Source organism: Rhinatrema bivittatum, chromosome 1, assembly GCF_901001135.1.
Source record: "Rhinatrema bivittatum chromosome 1, aRhiBiv1.1, whole genome shotgun sequence".
Lineage (NCBI taxonomy): Eukaryota > Metazoa > Chordata > Amphibia > Gymnophiona > Rhinatrematidae > Rhinatrema > Rhinatrema bivittatum.
The window spans coordinates 542106669-542128989 of record NC_042615.1 but is presented as its reverse complement, the minus strand read 5'-3'; the positions used below and the strand labels follow the sequence as shown (position 1 = coordinate 542128989).

The 22321-nt window shown below is 44.4% G+C and overlaps 1 protein-coding gene across 1 annotated transcript; it reads right to left on the bottom strand.

Moving 5' to 3' along the window:
- Window positions 1–786: 786 nt before the first annotated feature.
- Window positions 787–17389, bottom strand: LOC115098479 (thioredoxin-like). Its single transcript, XM_029615013.1, has 5 exons — window positions 17252–17389; window positions 7747–7845; window positions 6479–6538; window positions 5825–5890; window positions 787–1190 (listed from the first exon to the last, which is right to left on the bottom strand). Exons 1-5 carry the CDS (start codon window positions 17363–17365, stop codon window positions 1125–1127), a joined length of 405 nt encoding a protein of 134 aa, XP_029470873.1. The 5' UTR covers window positions 17366–17389; the 3' UTR covers window positions 787–1124.
- Window positions 17390–22321: the final 4932 nt, after the last annotated feature.

The window sequence follows — 22321 nt, the reverse complement described above, 5'->3', positions numbered from 1 at the left end:
TTGGCTTTTTAAAAATTGGTTTTGTTTTGTATGTATTGCTTAAAGTTAGACACAGTCTTATTGAAGGACTTGTCTATGTGAGGGAAAGGAGGAAGGGGGATTTTTTTCTTGAGGTTAATTTTTTTTTAATTTTTGGGAAACTTTCTTGCTTTCTCTGATTGTTCTTATTATTGTTAAGCTTCCAAATAAGGCTACTTTATTTATGTAACTTTTTTTTTTTTTTTACTATGTTTATGCCTATTGTCCTGCTTGTTTTCATCATGTTGGTATAACATTTTTTCAAAGAAAAGAAATACAGAAAATTATTTTTGTGGTGAAGACGAAAGCCATTTTAAAATCACAAAGGCATTGCATCTCAATATAGAAACTACATCTCTGGGCTGGCCTGTGGGCAGCGCTGCACGCCGATACATTGTACGACCTGGGTGTGATTACCAGTTTGGGTCTCCTGCGCTCCAGGTCAGCCGGGAGCATAGGAGACCAGAGTCCCGGGAGGGAGGGGAAGGGGATGTGTGAGGGGAGGGGTCATATTCATTGCACAATGGCAACACCTAGTGGCCCGAGTTAGGGCTCATATTTGCAGGATGCCAGAAAGAGCTGCAGTGTGTGGCCCCTCCCCCAGCTGAGAACTATCACTGCCGTGACTGGACTAAAGCAAGACGGGAAGGGATATAAAAGAAGGGAAAAACCGCCAAGCAGTCATAGATAAAGACTCAGGGCACCAGATTCCAGCCTTGGTTCCAACTGAGCCAGAAAACCCAAGCAGAGAAGGAAGAAACAGCCAGGCTCAATAAAAGGAAACTGTATTTTCTTCCTTGACATATATCACTGCATTTTCAGCTCAATACACCTGTTTACCTCTAATCTCTTTTTAAACATGCAGACAAAAGAAATGATGAATAGCATTTTCAAGAAATTATACAATCACTTGCTTCAAAATGTATTGAATTTATCCCATATCCAGTTCCATCAACATTCCACATCTAAAAAGCGATCAGATTTCTATTTCTTGTGACTACTTTGTAAGGACGAGAAAATAGTGAAAGGGAATTTGCCCGCCTTTCGCTTGGAACAGAGAGAGCATTTCATTGCAGGCAAATGGACGCCGCCCTCGGACTCCAGGATCACTGCAGTCTCCTGAGTTCGCTTTCCAGCTCACTTTTTTCCAATGGTCCTTCGAATTCAGACACCTGTAGAAACATAACAATGTGTGAGATCACCTGGTCATTTTTACAGCAGCATGAAGCGCCCCATGGAATGGTTTCTCAGCACCCCCCCCCCCCCCAAATCTCATTTGCTCAGAAGAGTAATTTTATTGCATTTTGCAGTATATAAGAATGCATAAATAAATACTGTAAATAAGAGCAGTTCTCCTGCTGGTGGCCAATTTGCTTTCTTATCAGATCATGTGGCTCCCTAGGATTTCAATGCAGGGATTTTTTGCCATAATAAAGGCAAAATTTGGGGGCAGCAGGCCTTTTAGCAGGGTCCAGTGCGAGGGACCACATAACTCCAGTTCCTCCATCCCTCCACTGGCTCCCTGTACAATGGCGTATCGAGTTCAAGATTGCAATGCTTATTTATAAACTGTTGAATAATTTGGACAATGCCTGGACAACCTCTATCTTATGGATTTATATACCACCTAGAACATTAAGATCATCTCAATAATGGGAAACCGGAGGTGCCTTCTATGTGCCATGCCCATGTTGTAGACCCTTGGGGAAAGGCCTTCTCCGTTGTTGGTCCTACTTTATAGAACTCCCTTCCTTGTTCACTGAGGGGTAGATGTTCAAAAGTTTGCGGGGACATACATGTGCGCGCGCTACCCAGTGCGCACACATGTACACCCGATTTTATAACATGCGCGCGCAGGGGCACGCATGTTATAAATCAGTCGGCGTGCTTAAGGGGGTGCACTCTAGTGCTCTTTGCATGCGCCAACGCCGCAGGCTTCCCCAGTTCCCCCTAAACTGACCTTCCCACCCTTTCCCCTAACCTTTCCCCCCCCTAGCCCTACTCTAACCCCCTCCCCCCCCCCCCCCCCAATTTCTTATCTAACCTTTTGCACGCACCGGCACGCAATCCTTCAACACAGCGGCAAATAATTTTCCCCACAGTTACAAAATGGGAAATGCCCTTTAGTGCAGCTGGTGCTTTATTTCACAATAGCGCAGAGCCATTTACTGCAAGGGCAGCCAGCTCTCTTTTAAAATCCTGCTTTTTGTGAAAACATTCTGCTGCTTAAGTTCCTAAAATGTTTTCCCGACCTCTACTAGTATTATAGAGACATTTATTATGAAAATATTTAATATCTTACACCCGGCCTCTCGGGAGAATCCTCTAGGATCAAAACATAAAAACCCTCTGAAGAATCAATCAGACAAGCAGTTTAAGAGATCTGCGTGTAAGTGTCCCCATTAAAACAGGGCACAGCATCCACTTTGGACAGGGCAGATACTTCAGAATTGCTTCAGCAAACAAAATGAAAAAACCCCATCAAGATTCATATTTAGATCACAAGTCTTCACATGGTATTTTACAGTCAATCATGGGCACTGTGGGTGCAGGAGGGCTTTCACATTTAAAACTGCCTCAAAATTCTAATAAAGAAAGAATTAAAAAAAAAAAAAAACTGCCTCAAAGTTTATTTCATATGAGATTGCATAAAGGTTGATTAATCATGCTTAACCATTTTTGAAAAAGCAAGACATGATTCAATGCATGCTCAGGAGTGAAAATATATCAAAAATGCTATAATTTTTGGGTAAGATTTCAGGGCCAGGGATATTTATGTGGGACACAAAATTGTAGGGGGTCAAACTTGAGGAATAATAATTAAAAAAAGTTATGAATGATCAGGTTCACAGACAGGAACCAAGGTGTCAATACATTTTTGCAGAGATCTCTCTCTTTACACAGTGAGTTTCTCTTTAAGAAATGTTAAGAGAGAGAAGGGCATAAAGCATGCTCAGTTGGATGCTATTGTTTTACAGCAGCTTGCAGCTTGCAGAGATCTTGCAGAGATCTTGACTCTCTTTACACAGTGAGTTTCTCTTTAAGAAATGTTAAGAGAGAGAAGGGCATAAAGCATGCTCAGTTGGATGCTATTGTTTTACAGCAGCTATATTCAAGGGCAAAACACATGCTCAGTAGAGATGTGAATCTGAATCGGTTCCGATTCACATCGTGAATTTTTTTTCTTTCGGCCCGATCGGGTTTTTTTTAATCTGCTGCACCTGAGCCGATAAACAAAAAACCCACCCCGACCCTTTAAAACAGCTCCCTTAGCTTCCCCCACCCTCCCGACACCCCCCCCCCTCAAAACATTTTAAAATTACCTGGTGGTCCAGGGGGGGTCCCGGGAGCGATCTCCCGCTCTCGGGCCGTCGGCTGCCACTAATAAAAATGGCGCCGATGGCCCTTTGCCCTTACCATGTGACAGGGTATCCATGCCATTGTCCAGCCCCTGTCACATGGTAGGAGTAATGGACGGCCAGGGCCATCTTTAAAAATGGTGCGGGCCATCCAGTGCTCCTGCCATGTGACAGGGGCCGGCCAATGGCACGGATACCCTGTCACATGGTAAGGGCAAAGGGCCATCGGCGCCATTTTTATTAGTGGCAGCCGACGGCCCGAGAGTGGGAGATCGCTCCCGGGACCCCCACTGGACCACCAGGTAATTTCAAAAGGCTTTGGGAGGGTGAGGGAAGCTAAGGGAGCTGTTTTAAAGGTTCGGGGTGGGTTTAGGGGCTGTTTTGTGTGCTGTTTTTCCCGCCATCCCTCAAAACGATAAGAGAACCCCACGAACAATTTTGTGGGGTTTTCCTATCGGTTTCGGGGAGCCCCCGATTTCTGACAACTTTGAAAATATCGTACGATATTTTCAATCGTCAGAAATACAATTCACATCCCTAATGCTCAGTAGTTGGAATAAATGCATATAGCCAGCAGGAAGGTGGGGTTTTCTCAGTAATGCACAGTCCTCCAATGAGGCAGAAATCTGTGCTACCAGCAGGATAGCTGTAGGCTAGAGGCCAGTGGAAATATGAGTGGGTTGCAGGATTCAAGTTGTGGGAACTTTCCTTTTAGATGGATTAATGGACTCCTAAAGCTGTGGAGCTAGAAGAATACTCCTAAAAAAGATTACTTCAAAAACTGGACCCTATCAAGGAAGAAAGTTACAAGTAAGAAAAAGTCTGAACTTTAAGGAGAGGGACTGTGGAATTAGGAAACTCGTCCCTAGATTTATCAAAATGCTAGAGATGTGTATTGTTTTTTTGGGAGGGTTTTCGGTTCGTGGTTTGGTTCAGGTCCCCTGCAGGTAATTTTGTTTCTTCCGCATTCGGGATTTTTTTTTTTTATGGAATTTTCATATTTCGTGTTAGTACGCATGAACGGGACTTAATGTGCACTAACATGGATTTAGTGTGCACAACATCCCAGTAGTGCGCACTAACTGCACTGTAGTATGCAGTAACTACATGTTAGTGCGCATTAAGTCCTGTTAGTGCACCCTACCTAGTTTTCTACTTCCGGAGTTACTGCGCCTTTATAGGACTTAGGGCACACTAACTGGTTGTTACCAATAAGTTAAAAAGTCTCAATTGGGGGGCAGTGTTTTAGCTAGAAGTATGATTCTGCATTCCCATTGGCTATATCCTTCTAAAGAGACAGTTGGAGACAGTCAATGGGAATGCAGAACCATAACTCTAGCTAACGAACTACTCCCCAATTGACACATTTTGTAACTTATTAGTAACATTTTTTGTTAGTGCATTCTAACAACCATTTAGTGCATCCTACATCCTATTAGGTCGCACTAACTCTGGAAATAGAAAACTAGGTAGTGTGCATTGACGGGACTTAATACACACTAACATGTGGTTACTGCACACTACAGTGCCGTCAGTGTGCACTAAGCCTGCATAAGGTTAGTGCGCACTACTAGGACCTAGTGCACACTAACACCATGTTAGTGCGCACTAAGTCCCATTAGTGCGCACTAACACAAAATACGAAAATTCCACAAAATTTTGTGGAATTTTTTTTCGCATTGGGGCATTCTCGAAACATGACAAAATAGACAATTTTGTTGCCATTGTTTATTTCATCAAAAACAAATGCACATCTCTAATAAATATAACAGATATAGCGCCCGTGATTAAAAAAAAGGGGAGGGGCTAATTTCCCCTGCTCCCGCGTTACATAGGTAATTTCCACAAGGTGCGATAAATGTATTGCACCTGCGCTATTTCTGCGGGTGCATTACCAGGAAAAGGCTTTTATTGCAAATGCCGTTCGAAGAGGGAGGGGGGTAGAGAGAGAGACCAATATGTCAATCTACTATTTTTACCACTGTAAGAGGGTGCACTTTTCTCAGTGGGGTTTGGGGCGGTGGGGTAGATTTAGGATGGTGGTTTTACATACAGAGTAGGAGGTACAAACAAGGAGGTACACATCACTGAAGATTTTCTGTCATTTCAATTGATGAAAGGTATAAGAGGAGTTGATTTGTACAATGCACGTACAATGCCTGCGCTTGCATGTTATAAAATCGGGCGTACATATGTGCGCGCCAGGTAGCGCGCATACATTTGAAAATCTACCCCATTGTATTTTAACCATTGTACATTGACTACAGCCTCTGAATAAGCAATTTAGAAATATGAATACATAAATAATCCCAGTGTTAAAAAGAGGGATCTTCATGTGCTGTTTGTTTTTATCTTCCAATCAAATTACTTAAGTCCCTAATACTAGTAGCAGTACTGCTGTTTTGAGGCAGTACCCCTCAAGGTGTCCCTTGACTGTCAGTACGTACCATTATGCCATTCTTGAAGATTTGAACAGTTGATACATCTTTAACATGGTTGTATTGTGCCACCTCCTACAAACAAAGAGAAATGTAAACTGTTTAGATTTGTGCTAAATGATATAGAAACCAAATAAATGCATTAAGATGAGCAAGCCAGGGCTCTCACACACTTTTGTGCAGTTCTATCTGTTGATGTGTGTGCATGCTGGGCAGTAAATTGTACATCTTTCACACTGAATCTGTGCCATAGTATTATTAAGCATTTGTATAGCACATCCCCGATGTGCACTGTGTACTGCTCTCATTCGATTATGGATTTATTTTTTTTTTTAATTTCTGGATTTCTTTGGTATGGCAAATGTTCCTCCAAAGACTGGCACTGAAACTGCCTTATTTTTCCCATGCCAGGTGCTGCGTTAAGAGGGGGAGATGGTAGGCAGTGGGGGCAGTAGCTTAAACAGTAATAGCACAAGAGGAAATCAGAGATGTTGCCATTGGATCTCAGCTGGGGGTAGCCAAGGTGGGGGTTTTTTTTTGTTCTTCCTGGGGAATACATCGGAGCGGGCTGTGTGACCAGGTTACATGTTGGCCGCCTCACACAGCTCAAGATGCAGGCACCTGAGAAACAGAAATTTGTAATTCAATATATCCATAGCTTACCGGCACTTGGTTTTGATTGGCTTCGAAAAACTTTGCATTATGGCAAATAGTACACAAATTCTAAAAAGAAAAAAAAAAAAGAAGGCATTGTTCTTGAGACTGTGAGGAGCCTTTAAAAAAGAAACATTTTGAAATCCCATCCCTCATGAGCTTATGCTACAATGACGCCTTGTGCACCAGCTGCAAAAAATAGAGCTAACTTGAATAAGAGGAACTAGTGCCTATAGACAGTGTTTTTTCTTTGGTCAGGAACTGGTGGATTGATTTTTGTAAAGCAACTTCCCATAGATTGTCATCAGAATGAAAAGAAACTGGCAGTTGATTTAGTGCTGTAAATGAGGGCACACTGTTTCCTTATGGGACAATTGGCACAGTCCTCCAGAGAGAATGTCAGCCTGTCTCTATGATACTGAAGATCAGAGTGTCCTATATGAAAATCATAGAGTCTGAGAATCTATTTTTCCTTCTGTCCCCAAGATAGACAAAAAAGAGAGTTGTGTAAAAAAAAAAAAAAAAGTCATCTCTCTACCCAGTTTTTATAGACTATATATATATATATATATATATATATATATATATATACATCCTTTTTCAATTTTATTTTGCCTGGGAATTTCAATGTTATAACAAAAAAGGTCAATGAAAAAATGACTTTGATATAACGCACAGGTTTCAAAATCAGTGGAAAAGTCAATTTTCCACCGATTTCTTTTTTTGTTCTAACTTTGAAATTCCCAGATAAAATAAAAACTGAAAATGAAGGTCCCTAACTACATAACAAAGTTATTGGTACCCAAAACTGAGATCAGCAGAAAGCAATTTTTGTGCTGAAAAACATGATTTTTGTCTCCACCACCTCCAGTGAGAGGCCGTTCCATGAATCCATCACCCTCTCTCTATAGAAATATTTCCTAAGATTACCCCTGAGTCTATATATCAGATGAGTATTCTTTGACTGTGATGGGGCAGGTGTAAAACTAATTTACTCCAAATTCTTCCACTGAAGGCAGCTGTGTGTGTGCCTTTCCTCATTCTCACTTGCTTCCCACTGTCCCTTTGAGCTCTGTTCATGCAGCAGCAGAAAGCTCTGGATGTAAGCACACACATCCTGCTAGAGATCCCAGCACAAATGGTGCTGCCACTAGGCCATTCAGCTGGCCTGTACCATGGCAGACAATTTAGAACAGCTGAGGAAGTGTAATTAAGCAATTATATGCTACAAGTTTAGATGCTGAACGTTAAACACCCAAATATGCATATCAACTCACAGCAAAATACTGTGCATCCTTCTTGCTTTCATCATTTCCATCCAACGGGTAGTGCACAACCACAAGTGCTGTAGTTCTCAGTGCAGAATTGAAGTCGTCCTAAGCAAATGAAAAAGCAGGATATTATACAAATGCCAGTCCAGCACTGTAAACCACTATTTACTGCCTCCAGATTAACACTTTTGTTTCTTAAAAGTGCCTGAAAGAAAAAGAAAGAAAAAACCAAGCAATGAGGAACCTTATATTTCAGCCAGCCTCAAACTTGTAAATGAGAAAGGCGTCCTCCATGCGCAGGGTAACATTTCCAGGATCTGCGTGGGAGATGCAGGGAGAGCTCTAGACAATCTGCTACCTGAGGCGAGGGATGAGGTAGTGCCCCTTCCTCCCCAAAGCTGGCAGAGGAGTCCCCCTCGGAGTCTGGACCTTTCACTGATTTGAAATGATGGGGAAGGGAGGAGAAGGCCGGGGTTAGGGTTCCCAAACGAGTGCCACCCCATAAATCGGATTGGGCACATGGATAAACCAAACCCCTGCCCGATCCGATGCAGCTGTCAGCTTGATCCTCGGATTTAATCCACATCCCCACCACCCCCAGCCAGCAACAGAAGTTGAGTTTAAGCAAACATGCATCTCCTTTATTTTAATTTTTTAAGTGTATTCATATGTCTATACTGCCAATACCGAGACCCTAGGCCTAGCTCTTACTGCAAGATTGTCCCCATGATAGCAGGAGAAGATGTTGCTTAAAGCCTACACCATTCGTCTCCCCAAAACCATAAAAGAACCTGCAACCTAGCAGCTGCCAGTAACTCCATCCCGCTGGTGGCTGATAAAAGAGTAACAGTTGGCAGGCTATCAGCAGACTCCATCCCGATGATGGCTGAAGAAAGAATGAGGACCAGCAGGCTGCAGCAGAGCCCATCCTGCAGCAGTCAAAGGAGTAGGGGAACATCAGCCTCTAGCAAACTCCATCCTGCTGGCAGCTGAAGAAGAGGCCAATTAGAGAGGAGGAGGCCCTGAGCCTCTTTGTGTGTGTGCGAGAGAGCCTGCGTGTATATGTGTATGTCGGAGAGTGTGAGAGAGAAAGCCTGCCATGTGTGTGTTGGAGAGAGAGCGTGTGTATGTGTGTGTGTGTGTGTGTAAGTGAAGGAGGAAAGAGAAAGCTTGTGTGTGTAAAAGATCTGTGTGTGTGAGAGAGAGAGCCATTGAGTGAGCATGTGAGTGTGAAGGTGTGCATTGTGTGTAAGTGTCAGAGTGAACATGTGTGTGATTGGGAGAGAAAGAGAAAATAAAGTTTGTGCACCTTCTCCCTCCCCTTCCCTCACTAATCTAGGACAATATAGTGTGACTGGAAATCAAATGTTCCCAGGTATGGAGAGTGGAGGATTTTTTTTTTTATCCCTATTAGTTTTAATTATTGGATGTTATTTGATGTATTTGCTGTTTTGAAATATTTAGTTTGATCAAATTTTTTTTTAATTTTAATATGAATTTTCAATTCTATTCAGATGTTTTGAAATATTATTTTTATTAATATGGTTGGTGTTTTATATTTATTGATTTTTTTTTGTTTAATTTTTTATGAGGAATGTTGATATTTCTGGTTTTCCATTGTTGCACAGCATAATCTTTTTTTGTGGCTCCCAGTTCAGTTTTGATCTGTAATTTCTTTTTATTCTTTATCGTCTCTTTATTCAATATGGCTGTTTCTGAGGTGACAACAGAATTTGAAAGTTTGGTGAGGTTTTGTTGGTGAATTATAAGGCTCAACATCATGTCTATTGTTGAGAAACTTTCTGTGGGTGCAGTTTGTGTTACAGAAGTGGAGATGCAGGATTTATATTGAGATTCTGTCCCTTCTTGTAGAGACTTTAGACTTCAGTCTCATATCGACATAGAAGAATTGAAATAACGTAAATGGTTATTTTACTGGGAGGCTGAAATATATATTTTTTTAATTTCACAGAAGGTCCTTGGGTCTTTTTATTATTGTATCTTTTATATGCTTCAAGATGCAACTGCAAGAATACTCACTGGAAGCAGAAAATATGACCACATTACTCCCATGTTAAAGTTGTTACAGTGGTTACTCGTAAAATTCCATATTCAATATAAAGTCCTATGTGTCATTCACAAAATTATTAATATTAAAGATTCCGACTGGTTGGATGCTTACTCTACTCTTTCACATTCCACAACATAATTTCAGATCAGCAAATAAAGGTTTATTAAGAGTACCATCAATCCAAATCGCACATTTAAGTGAAGTTAGAGACAGGTCCTTTTCAATTGCAGGAACCAAATTATGGAATAATACGATGCCTAATGAATACAAGTGCAGAGAGATTTTAAGATCTTTAAAAAGGACCTGAAAACTTGACTTTTGAGAGCAACTCAACACTCTTAACAATTCAGAGATGGAGTCAATGGTACAAATGTGTGGAAGCAGAGATACCTAAGGAAAATAATTGTAGTGTCATTTGTTTTATTTGAATATTTTAATCACTTTTGGGGTTTTGTTGTTGTTTGATTTTATGCATATTAAACTGCCATGATTGTAAACCATAGCAACAGCACACAAACAAACAAACAAACAAATACATATCCAATTTTATAGCAGGAGTGGGGGTGGGGTATGATGTGTGTAAATGTCACTTTGACTTGCCTCCCTGTTGCCATCCCAAATGCTTCAGTCTAAAAATACCACTACTTCCTTTTCAGTCATCACCTTCCCTCCCCTCCCACCACCCCTTCCCTTCCCTCTGTCACTCATCCCCTTTTCTTCTCATTCACTCCCCCTCCTTCCCCTCCCTTTTCCCCTTCCTTTTTCCCACTCATACTACTTTTCCTTCCCTTTCCTCACTCTCATCCTCCTTCCCTCCCACTCACCCCTCTCACCCCCTCTCCTCTCACTCACTCCCCCACTTTCCTTCCTTCACTCACCCCTTCCTTTCCACTTATCCCCACCTCTTCCCTTTCTCTCACCCCTTTCCTTCTCTTCCTTTCATTCACTTATACCTATTCCCTTCCCTTTTAGTCACACCCTGTCATGTGACTCCCCCCTCCCCCCAGGTCATCCTCGTCATCATCTTCTTTCTGCCGGCTGGGTGCAGGTAGGGAGTTACACTTGTAAGTGAGCCCAATGCCCTTAAGTGGATTTTCAGCCTAAGCTCACAATTTCCATAAATGTGGCCACATAAAACAGAGAGACATTTTGGGGAGGGGAGGGGAGTGGAGGGAGGGGGTAAATAAGTATATTTGGATTTGAGGGTTCTGGGAGGGAAATAAAAGCCACAAAAGTGAAGTGGGCGGTTAAATGATGCTTTGTGGATGGAGCAGAGTGGTAATGGAGCGTCTGCAGAGGCTCTGCCACCTGTATTCCCTGAACCTTTTTTTTTTTTTTTGTGCCTGGCCAAATATCTATTTATTTGTTTAATAAAAGTTATGAATTACTTTCCAGATTCCTTTCTTTAATAATGTCTCAAGTACTAGAGATGTGAATCGTGTCCTCGATCGTCTTAACGATCGATTTCGGCTGGGAGGGGGAGGGAATCGTATTGTTGCCGTTTGGGTGTGTAAAGTATCGTGAAAATCGTTAAAATCGTGAGCCGGCACACTAAAACCCACCCCCGACCATTTAAATTAAATCCCCCACCCTCCTGAACCCCCCCAAATGCCTTAAATTACCTGGGGGTCCAGCGGCACACTAAAACCCCCTAAAACCCACCCCGACCCTTTAAATTAAATCCCCCACCCCCAAATGCCTTAAATTACCTGGGGGTCCGTAGCCTTAAATTACCTCCGTAGCGGCGGTCCGTAGCTAAATCGGGGGAAGGGGGAGAGCAGGAAAAGCGGCACACTAAATCGTGTGGTCTTCAGCCGGCGCCATTTTGCAAAATGGCCGCCGCAAAATGGCGGCGGCCATAGACCAAAACGATTCGACGCAGGAGGTCGTTCCGGACCCCCGCTGGACTTTTGGCAAGTCTTGTGGGGGTCAGGAGGCCCCCCCAAGCTGGCCAAAAGTTTCCTGGGGGTCCAGCGGGCGTCCGGGAGCGATTTCCTGCCGCGAATCGTTTTCCGTACGGAAAATGGCGCCGGCAGGAGATCGACTGCAGGAGGTCGTTCAGCGAGGGTTCCGACCCCCGCTGAACGACCTCCTGCAGTCGATCTCCTGCCGGCGCCATTTTCCGACCCCCGCTGAACGACCTCCTGCAGTCGATCTCCTGCCGGCGCCATTTTCCGTACGGAAAACGATTCGTGGCAGGAAATCGCTCCCGGACGCCCGCTGGACCCCCAAGAACTTTTGGCCAGCTTGGGGGGGCCTCCTGACCCCCACAAGACTTGCCAAAAGTCCAGCGGGGGTCCGGAACGACCTCCTGCGTCGAATTGTTTTGGTCTATGGCCGCCGCCATTTTGCGGCAGCCATTTTGCAAAATGGCGCCGGCTGAAGACCACACGATTTAGTGTGCCGCTTTTCCTGCTCTCCCCCTTCCCCCGATTTAGCTACGGACCGCCGCTACGGAGGTAATTTAAGGCATTTGGGGTGGGGGATTTAATTTAAAGGGTCGGGGTGGGTTTTAGTGTGCCGTGTTTTAGTGTGCCGCTGGACCCCCAGGTAATTTAAGGCATTTGGGGGGGGGGGTTTGGGAGGGTGGGGGATTTAATTTAAAGGGTCGGGGGTGGGTTTTAGGGTGTTTTAGTGTGCCGGTTTTCCTGCCCTCCCCCTTCCCTCGATTTACGATTTTTTGACGATAAATCGGGGGAATTGGTATTGTATCGTGGCCCTAACGATTTTGACGATTTAAAATATATCGGACGATATTTTAAATCGTCAAAAAACGATTCACATCCCTATCAAGTACTGGCTGTATTTCAGCCTTTTCAGACTCCCACACAGCAGTTTTATCTAGTTATGTTCAAGAAGGGTTAAGGAAAACATTTGTAGCACTTGTTAAGCCTAATTTCAGTCTAGGAAGAACCCTGACTGGCATGGAGAGAGTGCTGATGTCATTCCTGAGGTTGTCCTTTTGGAACGCTTTCACACACACACACAAACTCTAGCAGGTAGGAAAAATGCACCCTTTTGCTCCAAAAACTCTTGAGAGAGGAAGGATTTGAGAGGACTGCCTACTGGCTCTGTGATGGTGCTGTGCACTGCTGTGCAGAGGGACCTAAACCTGATTCCCAGGTTAGCTGGAGCTGAGGATACCACGGAGGCAGCATTACCCTGCAGGACAGGGAGGGAGACATAGCCAAGGCACAATAGTGACACCTGATGGTCAGGTACAGGGGCCCATGAATGCTCGGCTCTGGAGGGAACTCTGGTGCATGGCCCCCTGGCCAAAGTCTGTTGTTGTAATAACTGGAATTGGGTGAATTTCTTATTCAAAAAGGTGGGTAATAAATCCAAATATTAAATATATAAAGTAAATTGGGAAGGAATATAAAATGGGGGTGAATTCCCCAGGTACTTTTGAATGAAGCTTCAAGTTTAGGCAAAAAAAAAAAAAAGACTGCGAGTGATGAACCGCAGGGGCTGCCTCGTTTTACAGCCGCCCAGAGATTTTCCTGCAGCTTATCCCATTGCTTTTCTATCTGTATGTTATCTAGCTGGTGAGAGCACCCAAACCAGGGGTTCCCAAACCTATTCTGGGGACTCCACGGCCGCCTACAGGTTTCAGGATATTCACAATGAAAGTAAATTTGCATATACTTGGTGTCCGATGTATGCAAATTTATCTTAGGCATAATCAATGTGGAGAACCCAAAAACTCGACTGGCTGTGGGGGTCTCGAGAATGGATTTGGGATGCCCTGACAACAAACTGGCTAAGAGGAACATAGAGACACCCCCCCCCCCCCCCCCCAGCCTTTGGAATTAGTGAACCAGTCTTCCAGAAGCAAAGGGGAACTGAGCTGGATGGTGACCCTCAAGTTAACCTTTTTATTCAGTGGGAGGGGAGAGTTGTGAGTTCATAACCGGTGGGCCATTTAATGCAGGTTGGAAATGAGTGCTGCCTTCTCTTATACTGGGCATGCGTCACAAGCTCCACGTTGAACTTCACCGAGCATACTTACTGTGGCGACTAGTGAGATATTAACGTGGGTAGGCAAAGGAAATGTTTTTAGGGGAGACTGATAGCAATATATACTTTCTGTAGCCTTTTCTCCCCTGTAAGGATTCACATTCCCACCCACTTCTCACAGAAGCCAGGTGGACTCTGGCTGGCAGCCTCACAGCTGAAACAGCCCAGAAGTTTCAGCTAATGTGCCCCTTTAATATTGTGTGGCTGGGTTCCCCCTGGAGTACCACAGGGGCGGCCTGTGCAACCACACAACTCTAAGACCAGCCCTGTGCATATTAATTGCAATACTTTCCAAAAGTACAAAAAAAGGTTTTCTGGCTTCCTTGTTCAAGGGGTTTTCCCATCCTAAGCTTTGCAGTCTTTCTTGTCTGTCTTCTGAATCATTTTCCTGCCACACCCCAATTTTAGCTTTCCTTATGTGTTGCCTCCTTTCTCCATCTCTCCTCCCTCCTGCACCTCCAGGGAAACATTTTCTGAAAACTTAGATGCCAGCCACATTTTTTTTTTTGTTGGGGGGGGGGGGGGGGGAGGGGTGAACCAGAGGAAAATTTCTTTTTCACCATAACTTTGCTTATTTGCTCTTGGTTTTTGTTTTGTCTAATTTTTGCTTTTCTAAGATGTGTCATGTTTTGCTTTTTGTGCTCATGTTTTTGTCTTGCTTATCTCAGTCTTTTTTTTCCCCCCATTTTTGTCTTTATGCTCTCTCCAGCCTTTTCCCTACCCTTTCTCCCTTCTGCCCATTCCCCTTTTTCCTGCCTCACCACATCTTTCCTTGGACCGGCAGCAGCACAGTTTCTCTCCCCAGGTCCTGGGCAGCTGCAGCAACTTTTTTGGGCTCAGGGTGGTGTCAGGCACCAGACCCCCAAATCTTTCTACCCTTCCCACCTCCATTGCCAATATTCTCTCTCTCATCTCACTTTGCTCTTCTTCACCTTCTCTCACCTTTCTCTCACTCGCAACTTACAGCTTGCCTTTCCCACTTTCTGTCTCTCAACTGTATCTAAGCCCTGTACAGTCTATGTCCCTTCTCAGTAAACCACAGTCCTCCATATTCCTCTTTCAGTTCCTTCACTTCCCCCTATTTGTTTTCCCTTCTCTCTTCCCCACTGCTGTCCCCAGCGTCACTCATCCTCCTCCCCCAGCGTCCCTTTAAAGCCTCACTCATCCTCCTTTAGTGTTGTCTCTTCTCCCTTCCTAGCCTCTCTCATCCTCCCCAGTGTGCACACCCTGGGCCCCTATCCCCCTTCCCCAAACCTCCTAAAATTCCAAAATATTCAGAAAAAAATGTATTCAGTGGAATGACATCAGAAGAAATAGTTTAGAAAAGCAGTTAATTAAGATAAAGGAAACACACCCAGTAACATAGTAGGTCTGCCCAGTTACTGCTAAGGATATTTCCCAGATGTCAGCTGTAGAAGCTTGACGCTGTAGGATATCACGCCTTATCCATGTCAGTTTCTGTGGTCTTCCTCTCTGGTTCACCATCATCCCAGGTAGATGAGCAAACAAGTTCCCATACACAAACACCCAACTGCACTCCCCTCTCCCTCATCCCATCTCACCTCCAAGCCCTGCAACAATCCAAGCAATTATCAAAAACAATGAGGTCTTCTATGTCCCCGTGACCTTGCTGAATGGTAACCCACTTGGTTGTTTTGTTTTTTTTTTGGGGGGGGGGAGGGGGCATTGTGGTCTACTGATGATGCTGATGATGAAGGCTATAAAGAGCTAAATTAAAATTGTATATGAGTCATGTCAACTGGGGATGGCCTGAGGAGCTATGACTTTGTTCTGTCATTTTTTATTTTTTTTTATATATAAACCGCTTTGAGCATTTTGAATGAATGGAGCAGCCTATATATTTTAATAAATAAATAAAAGGATACTGCTGGTATCAATGCGATCGATTACCCCATGGCTTCTGTGTCACTAGGTTTACTTGACCTCTAAATCTGTTCCTACCGTTGCCTTCCATATCTCACCTAAATACGTCCATGTTCCATTGCCAGTGCTGCCCTTCAACTCTCCACTGGTAGGCTAGTCCTGAATTTAATTCAACATCCAGGCACTCTTACCAGCAAGCTTTAGCTTCTCCAAAACAGGCAAGGCTGATGTTCAAAAATATCCAGCCTCCCTGTGCTCACTGTTGCTTGGGATTTAGCCAAGGTGTCTCCTTGCAGATTGTCCCAGCCTTTTTTTGAAGTCTGAGGCAGCTTTACCACCCCTGTTTAGGACTGGAATTGCCGCGCTGGGCAGGTTACTCCAGGCTGCTTAGAAACCTGATTCTGTTGTACCCCTGCTGTTAGCAGTGTCACTGCTGAAGTGTGCAGGTTACCCCAGGGTAGTGAAATGCAGAGATGGTACAACTGCATCAAGGAGGATGTACAGAGCAGCAGTGGTAGTACAGCTGCATCAGGCTTCCAGGCAGGCAGGGGTAATCTGTAAAAGCAGACCATGTTTAAAACCCAAACTTCAATGAGCATGAGGCAGCTGGATAATTTTTGAACAACATCCTTGCTAGTTTTGGTGGCTGCATGGAGGTTACAAAACTTGGTGGTGAGAAATTAAAAGAGGACTTGGATGTTGAATTAAACATGGGACTTGTAAGAAATGCCACTTTGTTCTTTTTATTACTGGGTTAAAAAAAATGCAGGGATTGCAACTTGTAAGAGGACAAGATAGCAATATAGAGAGAGAGGTGATAAATTTACAGATTTGAAGGAAATATTAATGTCAATCTTGCTGGTAAATAAAATAAAAGCAGCAAGAGAAAAAAAAAGAATGAAAAAAAGACATTGGCACAAAAGTAAATTCAGCACCATTTCAAGTATTTGTAAATCAGTTGGTACTATGTTGCCTATTGAAATTTGTAATAGCGCAGCTTTGGGATTATCATAACCAACTGAGATAGATGCTCTGGACTCCACGCTTGCATTTGAGTCTAAATTGCAGATCCTGCCGTGCCCATTTGAGAGAGAAATCAAGTATTTGATGCCCAATGCATCAGATGGTTTAGCACAGACTAAAAGCGTGTTAAGGGGCAATGCTCCCATAAACCCCTGGCGCATTGCTTCTTATGTTTAGATGAGATCCAGTAAAAAAGGGTCACATTTTGATTTCATAGAGGGCACTACTTCTTCCCTAGTGCAGAAAGTTAAAGACATTTATTTCATTGGCGGAGTCTCCAGCATTTTAAGGCTTGAATGAAAGAGCTATTGGGGGAGACATATTTAGGCATCCCATTACAATAATGTACTTCTCATTACCGCAAAAGACATTAAAGATGCCTAGCAGCATCGCCCAAGATCTCGGCTCCTGAAGATCTGTGTCAGTGTCAGTGCATCGCCTTTCCCTCAGACTGTTTTGTCCCTCCCAGTGCACCAGAGCTGCCCCCCCCCCCTCCCCCCATCTCCGGCTTACCAGGTTGCGGACCGGCGTGACGGAGCACTGTCCGTCCTGAGCCTGGCACCCGCCGAGGGCTGCCAGGGCGCCGGCGAGCAGCAGCAGCAGCAGAGGCTGGGACTGGGGATTCATGACTGAGGCGAGCAGCGAAGATCCTGAGATACAAATGCCGAGCGCGCCCGGGACTGCCAGCTTTATAGAGCGAGCGGGTGGGGGCGGAGCCAGAGAGCGGCGCCGGGAGGGAGGGGAGGGAGCCCGAGGGCACGGGGGGGCAGAAGAGACCCGAGATCATGGGACGCGGAGAACCAAGTGCCCCGGGATAATGGGAGCCCAAACAAAGGGGGAACGGGGGCACACAAGAGAGACCCGGGATAAAGGGCCTCAGGGGCACATTGAAACATGACGGCAGATAAAGATGGTATGGCCCATCCGTCCATGGCCCTTGGATAACAGGAGGCAATGTGTGTATTGTGTAAGTGACTGAGAGCATGTGGGTGTCAGAGCCTGTATGTGTGTGTGTGTGTGAGCGCCTGTGTGTATGTTTATGTGCCTGTTAGAGCCCATGTGTCACATATAGGCTCTCACAGGCACGCACACACACACATAATATACCTGTGAGGGAGAGGGAACCTGTGTATGTTAGAGAGAAGGGAGTGTGTGAGAGAATGAATCTGTTATTCTGCATGTGTGTGAGAGAGAAGATAAAATGTGGGCATCCCTACCTCCCCTAATCCATGACAATTTCAGGGTGATTAGAAATCAGAAAATCACAGGTATGGAGAGCAGGAGATTTTTTTTAAATCTTATTAGTTTTAATTATTGGGAGTAATCTGATAATTCTGCTCTTTCGAAATATTTAATTTCCTGGTTGGGGGGGGGGGGAATAGAACATTTTTTAATTACTGGATTTTTTATTCATCAGATATTTTGAAATATTTTCTTGGTGTTTGGGAAATGTTATTCTATTCCTTAGCTGTTTTGAAATATTCTTTTTAACAATATGATTTCACTATTATGATTGCTTTATATTTCTTGATTTTATTATTTAATGTTTTATGAAGAATGGTAATGTATCTGTTTTCCCATTGTTGCTCTGCTTATAGAGGTTGGCTTGTTGTGAATTCCAGTTCAGTTCTCAGCACGTTTCTGTTTATACTTTCTGATCTCTTTATTCTGTATTTGGTCAAGATCTCACTGTGTTCTGCATATGCGACCAAGGTGAGGTATTTTGCTAGCATGTAATTTCTGTGTAAGGATTCTCTAGCATCCTGGTTTCCTAATAAGAGCTTTTATTGGTGTTCTAGAGTCTGATGTAATATGTGCAATGTTGCCTTTTCTTAGATAAGGTTGTCAGGGTTGTTCTGGTATGGGAGGTTTACTATATTGTAATTGTAATTCTGTTAGTTCCTGGCTTTCTGAGGGCCAAGCTCACACCCAATACACATTACAAAAAGTCTAATTTCAAACAAGTTCCAAGTGTCTTTTTTGCAGAGCTTTCTGGTTGGCACCACAGCAGTGCATGTAAATATAATATGCATGTTGCAAGTGTATTGCTTCAGAATACTGTACTTGTGAATGTTCTTTTCATGTAAAATTTGTTATAAATGCATAATTTAATTGTGTGTGGCTGTAAAGCGTGTGGGAGTGTATGTGTGTGTGTGTGTGGGGGGGGGGTAGCATATGTAAAAAGGCTGTAAGGTTTACCTAGGGTACCTCCTATCCTTCCCTATCCATGGATTCGGGGAGGGGGGGGGGGCTTGTCAGTTTTTAAAAATATAGGCTGCAGGACGGAGCTGGGCTTTATTTGATAGGCACAGGACAGACACTGAATGAATCGGGAGGGAGGGTGACACAGTAATTTTTCACACAGGGCAGCAAAAAAGCTAGCAGCAACCCTGTTTAGGTGAATATATTTAGCAAGAGACTTGTGTCCCGCTGAATATCCATGACAAATTATCTGGCTAACATTAGTCAGAAACTTGTACACTCACTACTTTTCTGAATATTGACCTTTTTAGTTTTTACTCCTAGTGCTAGTCAATAGGCAGAAGGGATCTGGTTCTGGGACCTGTGTGTGGGATTTATGTGCAGAAAACATGCTTTGCACATATGACATGTTTCTGCACATAGAATATGATTTGTGTGCACAAAACACATTTTGTGTGCTGAAAACATATTTTGAGGATAGTTTTTATGTGTAGAAAGTACACGTAGACCTCAGCTCAAATTTTGAAAGAGGACTTAGGTGCTTTTGCATGCACTTTTACATGTACAACACTCCAGGCAGTTTTCTAAAGCGTATTTACACTTATACTGCTGCCCCGGCAGCCTTGGCCGTTTAATGGGTGCCAGAAGAATTGGGAGGCTTGGGGTTGTTTTGGGAGACAAGGAGGGTGCTGATGAGAGGGTGGGAGGAGCATAGGGAGAGAGGAAGGAGTTCTTATATATTAGGACAAGCCATTAAGCCCGTTAAAACGGGCTACATTAACATTTTTTTTGGATCATTTCCTTCCCCCTCATTCTCCCTCCCACCTCCCCCACTCTCTCCCCTCAGTCACTCCTCTCTCTCCCCCTCCCCCCTCAGTCACTCCCCCCTCCTCCCTCCCTCAGTCACTCCTATCTCCCCCTCCCCCAGTCACTCCCCTCAGTCACTCCCCCCTCCCCCCATTTACTCCCCCCTCCCCCCAGTTACTACCTCTCTCCCCCCCCCTCCCTCCTCCCCTCAGTCACTCCTCCCTCCTCCCTCCCCTCAGTCACTCCTCCCTCCCCCTCCCCTCAGTCAGTCACTCCCCCCTCCTCCCTCCCCCCAGTCACTCCCCCCCTCCTCCCTCCCCCCAGTCACTCCCCTCCTCCTCCCTCCCTCCTCCCCTGAGTCCCTCCTCTCTCTCCCCCCTCCCTCAGTCATCCTCTCTCCCCCCTCCCTCCTCCCCTCAGTTCACTCCCCCTTCCCTCCTCCTCCCTCCCCCCAGTCACTCCTCTCTCCCTCCTCCCTTCAGTCGATCTCCGCCGAAGACCCGGAGCGGCGGCGGCATGCGCGCGAGGGAGGGACAGACTTCCTGGAAGTCTGTCCCTCCCTCGCGCGCATGCCGCCGCCGCTCCGGGTCTTCGGGCCGCCGCTGCCGCCGCTCCTGCCCAGGTCTTCGGGCCGGGGCCGCCGCTGCCGCTCCCGCCGCTCCGGGTCTTCGGGCCGCCGCTCCTGCCGCTCCGGGTCTTCGGGCCGCCGCTCCTACAGCGCCATTTTTATTTTTAAGAGGCACACTGTGACCGACGTGCTCGCATGCGCGGTAGAGCTGCTCTCTACTGCGCATTTGCGGCACGTCGGTCAAGCTTCGTTTATTAGGTAGGATTTTACTTGGCATCTTTGAGGGAGAGGAACTGGACTACCATCTTGGTCTGCCTCCATGTGGCCACCGGTCCAGCTTTCTTCTTTTTATTTTAAATCTGTTGGTACTTATACATCATCATTCTATGAATAGAGCCACATTATCTTAAAGTTATTGGGTACATATAGGTGCCAATATTAAAAAAAACAACAACCCTCCTAAATGTATGCTTGTAAATTAGGTGCCTAAAGCCTAGGTTCATCATTTTGCTATCATTTTTGCATGAATAGCACCCGCGATTAGAAAAAAAACAGGGTGCAGTTAGGAGTTTCCATGTTTTTGGCTGCTCTTGGTGATAGAGAGAAATAAAGAGAGAGACTCTTTATAAGGCTCTCATATTTAGTCATCTATTTATATCACTATAGGAGGGTCGTCTAGTAATTTGAGGTGAGGCTTGGGTGATGGCCTGGACCGGATGGTATACACCCCAGAGTTCTGAAGGAACTAAAAAATGATATTTCAGACCTATTAGTAAAAATTTGTAACTTATCATTAAAATCATCCATTGTACCTGAAGACTGGAGGATAGCAAATGTAACCCCAATATTTAAAAAGGGCTCCAGGGGCGATCCGGGAAACTACAGACCGGTTAGCCTGACTTCAGTGCCAGGAAAAATAGTGGAAAGTGTTCTAAACATCAAAATCACAGAACATATAGAAAGACATGGTTTAATGGAACAAAGTCAGCATGGCTTTACCCAGGGCAAGTCTTGCCTCACAAATCTGCTTCACGTTTTTGAAGGAGTTAATAAACATGTGGATAAAGGTGAACCGGTAGATATAGTATACTTGGATTTTCAGAAGGCGTTTGACAAAGTTCCTCATGAGAGGCTTCTAGGAAAAGTAAAAAGTCATGGGATAGGTGGCGATGTCCTTTCGTGGATTGCAAACTGGCTAAAAGACAGGAAACAGAGAGTAGGATTAAATGGGCAATTTTCTCAGTGGAAGAGAGTGGACAGTGGAGTGCCTCAGGGATCTGTATTGGGACCCTTACTTTTCAATATATTTATAAATGATTGGAAAGAAATACGACGAGTGAGATAATCAAATTTGCAGATGACACAAAATTGTTCAGAGTAGTTAAATCACAAGCAGATTGTGATAAATTGCAGGAAGACCTTGTGAGACTGGAAAATTGGGCATCCAAATGGCAGATGAAATTAAATTGGATAAGTGCAAGGTGATGCATATAGGGAAAAATAACCCATGCTATAATTACACAATGTTGGGTTCTATATTAGGTGCTACAACCCAAGAAAGAGATCTAGGTGTCATAGTGGATAACACATTGAAATCGTCGGTGCAGTGTGCTGCAGCAGTCAAAAAAAGCAAACAGAATGTTGGGAATTATTAGAAAAGGAATGGTGAATAAAACGGAAAATGTCATAATGCCTCTGTATCGCTCCATGGTGAGACCGCACCTTGAATACTGTGTACAATTCTGGTCGCCGCATCTCAAAAAAGATATAATTGCGATGGAGAAGGTACAGAGAAGGGCTACCAAAATCATAAGGGGAATGGAACAACTCCCCTATGAGGAAAGACTAAAGAGGTTAGGACTTTTCAGCTTGGAGAAGAGACGACTGAGGGGGGATATGATAGAGGTGTTTAAAATCATGAGAGGTCTAGAACGGGTAGATGTGAATCGGTTATTTACTCTTTCGGATAATAGAAAGACTAGGGGGCACTCCATGAAGTTAGCATG

What these genes read in the sequence shown, in the direction of transcription:
- LOC115098479 (XM_029615013.1), bottom strand. Translation starts at nt 17,365, where the DNA reads ATGAATCCCCAGTCCCAGCCTCTGCTGCTGCTGCTGCTCGCCGGCGCC. An exon ending in TCACGCCGGTCCGCAACCTG is followed by an intron (nt 7,846 to 17,251) that starts GTAAGCCGGAGA and finishes TCATTTGCTTAG; the next exon opens with GACGACTTCAATTCTGCACT. An exon ending in TCTTCAAGAATGGCATAATG is followed by an intron (nt 1,191 to 5,824) that starts GTACGTACTGAC and finishes ATGTTTCTACAG; the next exon opens with GTGTCTGAATTCGAAGGACC.